Here is an 8,089-nt window from a genome sequence, read left to right on the forward strand (position 1 = left end):
GACGGAACTACAAGCCCCAAGATCAAATCACTTCTAGATTTGTCCGTAGTGCCACGTCACTTGATGTCACTGCCGCATCTGCGCAGCCATCTTGTACTTCGAGCGAGGAACGGACACAGAAAGAAAGGAAAAGGAGGAAAATAAACCTGTCAAATCAGACGAAAATAGGAATGTCGGTTTAGTTTATTGTACATCATAACAATAAGACACCGTAGAAGCATAAGGGGAGGTAGTAAAAGACGGTAAAATTGCCATCCAAGTGCCTCGGATATCCAGACCCACAAGTCATCTTTTGCCTGTGAAAGCGGAGTGAGAGAGGAGGAAGGAACGGTCAAATCGCCGACAGAAAAACACATCCCGAACGTCTGTCAAATCATGAATCCAGAATAGTGAGTAGACTCATCGCCCCAACTTTACAAATACTATTCTCTTTCAAAATGTCAATTGCCTTTATTAATTATTAACATGCATTGTCGAGCAGGATCGTGGCATTTTATGTGGGGCGGGCACGGACAGGTTCCAAGCTCTACAAAATGTGATCAGTATTATTCAGCCAACGTCAGCTGATTACTGGCTCGTGCCACGACATTGTTAGCTAACGTAAAACTGTCCCTATCTATGTTAGTTAACGTAAAATACGATATAACATGTTGCCACTGCACATACACTCTGTAACATATGTCACGAGTGGCCCTAAAATGAGAAGACACGCGCTTGTCACCGGATCGGTGCGGTGGCGACCGGAGAAATAGGACGCGGTGCTGAAACGTCACAGCGGCGCAGTGGCTATCTTGCAGCCAGTGAAAAGCTAACAGCAGTGTTTGCTTTGTTAACTGACAGTCTCTCACACCCTCCCCTTATGTTTTCCTATTTATCTCAACTAGCTTGCTTGCTAGCATTATTAGCTGTAGGTATATATGTCATCATTACATTTTAGGCCAAACATTGGTTACAGTTTCAGGGCCGACGTGTTAGCTAGCTAGCAATTTAGCCCATTGAATCTGAACGTCATTGATGGCGACTGTGAGCATATGACATCCGGCTGTCGCTGTTCGTCAGACTGTCTGTTTGTTTGTTGTTAGCTATGGTAATAGATCATTTAATAAATGTCCCAGTGAATACCGGCTTTCTTTTTGAGAATGTGGTCGTTGCCATCGAACATCGCCACATCACAACATAGTCAATGCCATGCGCAGTTGGGGACAGATTGCCACATACATTCAGCCTGTGTGTGTCACAATATTATGTAGCTTGCAAAGTCTTTGGCAGCTATACATGACACATCTCAAATTCAGAAGACACAAGAATAGCTCTGTCATTGCGCCACCTCAGTGTGATGAAACTGTCGTTTGCGTGTGATGTTGTTTTGCTTAAAGTGGTGATGTGAAGGTGCCGCTGCCTCCGTAATATGTACTTACTGTAATGTTATTTATTGGGGTTCCATTGGTGAATACGATCTGTTTATTGGCATGGCCTTAGAAGTTCCCTGAATACTACACTAAACTGTATAGGCCCCTCTCTTTCTGTCTCATACTTTTGATGGTCAACAACATCCTTTGAAAGAGAGAAAATTGACGGATCACCTCAAGAGATTATCTTTGGTCTAATGCAAAATGTTTTTATTTCAGTGACTACCTGTTCAAGCTCCTGCTTATTGGTGACTCTGGTGTGGGAAAGTCCTGTCTTCTGCTTCGATTTGCAGTAAGTACTCGGTCCATTACAATATAGTAAACCAGTTTATGTTATCAGTGTGTAGCTTTCTATAAAAAAGTACATCTAATTCTCTCTCTCTGTCTGCCCCACCCCCACCGTCTCCCTTGTTCTTTGTATGTTTCTGTCTTTCTCTACTCCCTGCTCGCCTCTCTGTGTTCCTCTGTCCATCCTTCAGGATGACACCTACACAGAGAGCTACATCAGCACCATCGGCGTAGACTTCAAGATTCGCACCATTGAGCTGGATGGGAAGACCATCAAACTACAGATTGTGAGTTTAAGTGCCATGATGCCTAATATATATATATATATATATGTATATGTACACACACACACACACACACACACCACTACACTATCAACTACAATCCACTCACAACATACACAAAAACAAGAAGTGCATGTTAGAGAAAGGTACCTATAGTAGCTTGCTTTTTAATTCTACAGCTCTACTCCAGTTATTGTCTTGACAAACACTATTCAGACCAATGTGTAACTGGATACTGTTTTGGTGAGAGAGCAGGCTGTACCATCAGAAACAGATACAGCTGGTAAAACAGGAGTGTCTTCCCTGGCTTACTCCATTAGTAGAGCTGCACCATATGATGTTAACAGTTTTATTTGATTTTCAAACACTCCGTAACTTAGTTATGTTGCTTAGTTTTACCTCTGTTTGTACTGTGGTTTTAACACCTTGCCCTGAGGCAAAACAACATGAGTGATAATCCAGTTTTGTTGCTCACCATGGCTCTAGTCTAGAGATGTAAGGGTAGTAAAGCTATAGCTATAGATGTTACTGCTATAGCACGTGTTCTTAGGACATGAATGAATGAAGCTGTGGTTGCAGGTGTATCTGTTTTATTTGTTAGCAAAACAACTCTTTTGTCTTCTGCACTCATTTGCTCACCCACTCTCACAGTGGGACACTGCGGGCCAGGAGAGGTTCCGCACCATCACCTCCAGTTACTACAGGGGTGCCCACGGCATCATTGTGGTGTATGATGTCACAGATCAGGTGGGTAATCAGCTTCACCATTGTGGGAGTTTGGCATTGGGCATTGGAGACAGTAGTTTCATAAGTTATATTGGATAGATAGTGTATCATCTTGTTAATTTCCCATTTGTTCTGTAGGAGTCCTATAACAACGTGAAGCAGTGGCTCCAGGAAATTGACCGTTATGCCAGCGAGAATGTCAACAAGCTGCTGGTGGGCAACAAGTGTGACCTCACCACCAAGAAAGTAGTGGACTACACAACAGCTAAGGTATGGCCACAGCAGCTCATGCTTGGGGATAATAGTTGCTCTTGAGACTCAGACTCCCACAATTCCTTGAGTTTTAAAGATATTTGGCAAAACCAAAGCAATTAACCACAGCAAGCACCCTCTGTCTGTGGAGTTCTATTGACTTTTAGATTTTTGAAATGAGCTAATAAGGGGATTGATAAAGTTAGGTACTACAGTTCAAAATGTACACGTTAAACCTGTCTATCCCTCTCTGCAGGAGTTTGCAGACTCCCTGGCCATCCCCTTTCTGGAGACGAGTGCCAAGAATGCCACCAACGTGGAGCAAGCCTTTATGACCATGGCTGCTGAGATCAAGAAACGCATGGGCCCTGGTGCCACAGCCGGAGGGGACAAGCCCAACCTGAAGATCGAGAGCACCCCAGTTCGGCAGTCTGGTGGGGGCTGCTGTTAAAAGACCCTCTGCCCCTTCCCTGGGCCCCCGACACCTCCCTCCCTAACCCCACCCCCCCTCTACTTCTCACCCCTCAATCCCCACTATCCACCATCTATACCTCTACCCTTATCCCCTTTCTCTTACTTAACAGAGAACCATCTGGCTAGGGTAGAGCGAGGGATGGGTGTTCAGATGGAGAGAGAGAAAGAAAGGGAGGGAGAGGAGAGGGAGGGGGGGCATAACGACTGGGGACCGACTTTAAGACCACATCTCAAACAAATAGTGAGTGAAGAAAAGAGTGAGAGACGTGTGGGTGAGGAGGGGGGAGTTGAGAAAACAAAAAGGCGAAAAGATTGGTAGTAATTTAGAAAAGAACAGGGTGATAGAAAATTAGGTTTAGATTTCGGCCAGCTTATCTCTCACACACAGACACACAGACACGCACACGCACGCAGACAGAAAGTCGGGCAGGGGGTTGGAGTGCTTCTCCCATTGCAGGTAGTCTCTGGGATGGTCTGTCTCTTTCCTCCAGGCCATGTCTGTCATTGCAGGCTTTCTGTCCTCTTGACCTACTATATCCATATGGAAAAAGTAGCCCGGAGTTGTAGAAATATCTGTCCATGACATCTACTTTACACTGGTCATGGGTACATCGCACACATAGGTATAGAATGAGACAAGTGTTCTCGAGTCTTGCCAACAATTGTATTCATCCAATACAACCTGGATTGCATTGGAGTTTAGAGCAGACAGTGGTGTACCGTGTCAGTGAGGAAGAAGAACAGTGAGTCGCATTTTCATTAATTGATGTGGATATGGGTTAGTGCCTATTGGTTGTGCTTCTCCCTCCACACACACACACACACACACACACACACACACACTCTCTCTGCAGTCTGTGTGGAAATAAGGGCCTTTTTTGGGATCAGCCTCGGTGGGGGGAGGGGGGGGGGGTTACTCCTTACAGAGCTCGAGCTCAACACTCCAGGTAGACAGGAGAGCTTTTGGTTGAAATTGGAAACACTCCAGCCCCCACCCCTGTATCTAATCTACATCAGGATGAGAGGACCTAGTCAGGTAGAGAGGGAGAGAGAGAGAGTCTTTGGATTTGGGTGCTGTAATATATGGTGTTAGGTAGTCTTTTTCGCTCCAGGTAGAGATTTCACTTTGTAACAAGAAAAGGAAAAAAAAAACACACAAAAAATCAGTGAGATATGCTTAGGTCATGATTGTTTGTCTTTACGTTGTCCAGAAATTACACTATATATTACAGTATGTCCAGGTGGTTCTTCAACACACACACACACACACACACACACACACACACACACACTCTGATAATGGGGCATGCTGTAGTATTAGCATAACGGGAGGTAGGGTCTTGGGAAATGAAACTGATAACTCAACAATGAATTAACAGGAGACACATGAAATTGGCAATATTTTACATTCTGTGTTCATCTTAATAGATTATTATTGTTATTACTATTGTTTTATTATTATTGCAATGATTTTATTTGATATTTCTATTTCCTGTTGATTTATTTTTTTCTAATCGAGAAAGCTTGTACAAATTGCTGAATGCTGTTGAATTTACATTATTGAGTGGGCTGGGTTGTTTTTTTTGTTTTGTTTTAGTTTGGGGTGTGACCAGGGGGTTGGTGGGGGGGTTGTCTATGAAAGCTACTGTTCCCTCCTGTGCCTCGCCGGAGTCTATGTAGAGATCATCTGTATCACGCGTGTCACACATCTTTACGCCTTTGCCATGACTTACCTCTTGGATCCTTCACAGTCGCAATGTTGCCATCCCCTTTTGTGGTCATCTGTGTTCCCACAGTGCATTTTGTTTATGGTTTCATGACATTTAGTAACTACGATTGTTTAAGTGTCGTTAGTCGGTCATGGTTTTGGCCTCAGAAGTTATATAGATAGTTATGCTCAAACGAAACCCTGTTGAAGACTAGAGGTTTACAAGTCTGATGCTCTCTCTTTAGCTGCTTAAGTGCTCAGTGTTCTTCATCATTGTCAACTACTAGGACAGTAGCCTATAAGACATTAAGTTGAGTTTGAAAGGTCAGAATGTGTGTGACTGGGCCAATGTTGTGAGCAGCCCTCAGCCCTAGCCTGCAGCTGTACAGTCTGTTCATGGTTCTCATAGCAGTGTGTGATTTCTCAATGGCATTTCTATGGAACCTGACAGGAATGTGGGGAAAAGTCAGACCCCCCTGACCCCAGAGCTAGCTTAATGCACTACAGTGAAAAGGTTGCTCAACTCTTGTACTCAAATCAGGGCACAGAATACTGGTCCTCTCGGAAATAAAATTACTTCCTATTAGTGTTTTTCTGGACAGTTCATACATAGAAACGTGAATATATGGCTACTAACGGAAGAAGTATGTTGTTTGGTCATTTGGATTAGGATGATATACTGCGCTGTAAACCAGGATAATACTAAACAGAAAGAATTTGCACCAAGTTTGGCCACCCCCCTCCAGTTGATATAAGGCTACATCATCAGTTTGCTCCTAGCATTGTCCTGGACAGTCTGAGGTAATTAATGTGTAACATACAGTAGTTCTAAGCTTGTGTCTATGGGCCTATAATGTTATATGTAAAGAAAGTAGACAGGGATGTCCTCACTTTGAGCAACTATATAAGCATTGGATGGTCATGTTATGGGTGTAGGAGCTTTGAAGTTTGGACATGGCTTCATTGAGTTTGAGTGCTTGAAAATGTGGGGTACAGGGACTGACTGGTCTTGGCACCAAGACCGGATATGAACTCCCAACCACCTCCCTCCGGCCAAACTGTCCCATTGTGATGAATCACAATATTCTCCATGACCAGCCCCTCCGTACATAACATATCTGGCCTTCGGGAGCATTCCTGGTTGGTCTCAGGAGATAAACCTTAACTGTCTCAGCACTTACGGTGGCACAGCCATGAGCTCATTTGAAGTATGTACTCTGCATGCAATCGCAAAGAAGGGCAATTTCAGCCTTTGAAACGGCTGTCCAATGAATTCTATTGAGTGCATGCTGTCTAGTGCAGAATATGGCTAGCTACCAGTCTATGGACATTTTCATCAATGTTTGAGTGATGAGGGCCGAATGCTGTAACTGATAAAGTGTGAACTACAAGATAAGGAAAGTAGCCATTTCCAGTACAGTAAATGTGACTTTCATTCTGTAGGATCATGTGGGTGTAGAGGTCGTAGATCTAGCTGTCTTACCACTAATATATTAGTGTGTTGTCGTTTTGGAATAGCTCTACAGATGTGTTTCTGGTTTTAGCGTAGTTTTCAACCCTGTGATGCAAAACCAGACAGGCGTTTGACAGCCCTTATCTTATGCTCATTCAGAGTGAGATGAATTGGAACTGTGTAAATGTTCATCTGACTGTCATTGGTAGGATGGGAGGGAACAGTAGTTGGGTGTGGGGGGGTTGTAACATTCCTGCTCTTTGAACACAGGCCGGCTTTCCGACTTTCCCCCTCAATCTCACATGAGTCCTTGCGAATAAAGAGATTGTTTGAAACTCTCCATAGACACACACACACACACACACACACACACACACACACACACACATTCAGTCACACGAACACATGCTAAATGGACGTTTCTCGCCACTTAGTGTGAGTCCCCTTCTGATTTGTTCTGAATGTTCTTTGCTTCAAGAAGTCTTGATATTCTACTGATTTTAATATATTAATTGAAATATACTGTGGTAATATTGTGTCTGGTCCATCGAAGGATAAGGGGTATGGGGTAGGAACTTTGTGGGTGGGACAACAAATGGGGTGGGTGTAGAGGTGGGCTTTGGGCGGGGCTTACTTATGAATGTGATCATGATGGAACTTTGGTAGAATCTTTCTTTTCCCCTTTGTTGTATTCATTTGGAAAAGGGGAGTTTTCCATGTCATTTTGCACACTTCTTTGTTGCTGTCCCATTACTTATTAAAGGCATACACGCGTTGTTTAATACTGAGCACCAAGCAGGTCCTCTCCTGACGATCACCTTTTCTTTCTTTGCTTGTTCACTTTGGTGCTCTGTCTCACTGCTGAGTCTGATCATGATGGTTTTTTTCTGTACATATTATAAATATATATATAATAAAATGAATAAAAAAGATCAATGTCAACATGTGTAAGTTGTCCGCTCTACTGTACAGACTACTGGTATCAGTGCGCTGATTTGATAGTGTTTAATGTATGTACATTATATACATCTATATGGATATGAATATACTTTAGTAATTCCCAATGGGCAAATTGTGTGTACTTGTGTGTGTGTGTAAGATATACTGTATATGACACACACATCTCTGTGTTTAATCTGCTGAGGCACCACATGAGGCACTCCCTCCCCTGAATCACCTGGGGCCAGATAGAGTATCTGTCTGTCATCTCTTTGTCCTTGATTTGTATCCTATTCTCTCAGTGGAGCCATAAATAAACATTCACACTGAAGATCCCGGCAGGCACTCATCTGAAGGTGTACACTCACACGGCAAGAGATTATATATTCAACATGGAAATGCTTCAAATAGAATAATTCACAATGAATATTGCTGTGGAGGTGTATTTGTGCTGTGAGCAGGGATTATGCTGGCTCTTTTCTTTAGGCTAATATAAAGTACTGCAGACATCCCTCTTAGGGCTGCAGCTGCAGTCTGCACAGAGTCGGCATTAAGG

The 8,089-nt window shown here is 43.4% G+C and overlaps 1 protein-coding gene across 1 annotated transcript; it reads left to right on the forward strand.

Moving 5' to 3' along the window:
* Positions 1-96: 96 nt before the first annotated feature.
* On the forward strand, positions 97-7,536 carry rab1ba (zRAB1B, member RAS oncogene family a). The gene is made up of 6 exons (XM_083670907.1): positions 97-389; positions 1,629-1,701; positions 1,889-1,984; positions 2,633-2,728; positions 2,846-2,977; positions 3,216-7,536. Exons 1-6 carry the CDS (start codon positions 376-378, stop codon positions 3,408-3,410), a joined length of 606 nt encoding a protein of 201 aa, XP_083527033.1. The 5' UTR covers positions 97-375; the 3' UTR covers positions 3,411-7,536.
* The last annotated feature ends 553 nt before the right edge of the window (positions 7,537-8,089 follow it).

This window comes from Argentina silus (assembly GCF_951799395.1).
Source record: "Argentina silus genome assembly, chromosome: 1".
Classification (NCBI taxonomy): Eukaryota; Metazoa; Chordata; class Actinopteri; order Argentiniformes; family Argentinidae; genus Argentina; species Argentina silus.

What these genes read in the sequence shown, in the direction of transcription:
- rab1ba (XM_083670907.1), top strand. An exon ending in TGTATGATGTCACAGATCAG is followed by an intron (nt 2,729 to 2,845) that starts GTGGGTAATCAG and finishes TTTGTTCTGTAG; the next exon opens with GAGTCCTATAACAACGTGAA. An exon ending in TGGACTACACAACAGCTAAG is followed by an intron (nt 2,978 to 3,215) that starts GTATGGCCACAG and finishes CCCTCTCTGCAG; the next exon opens with GAGTTTGCAGACTCCCTGGC.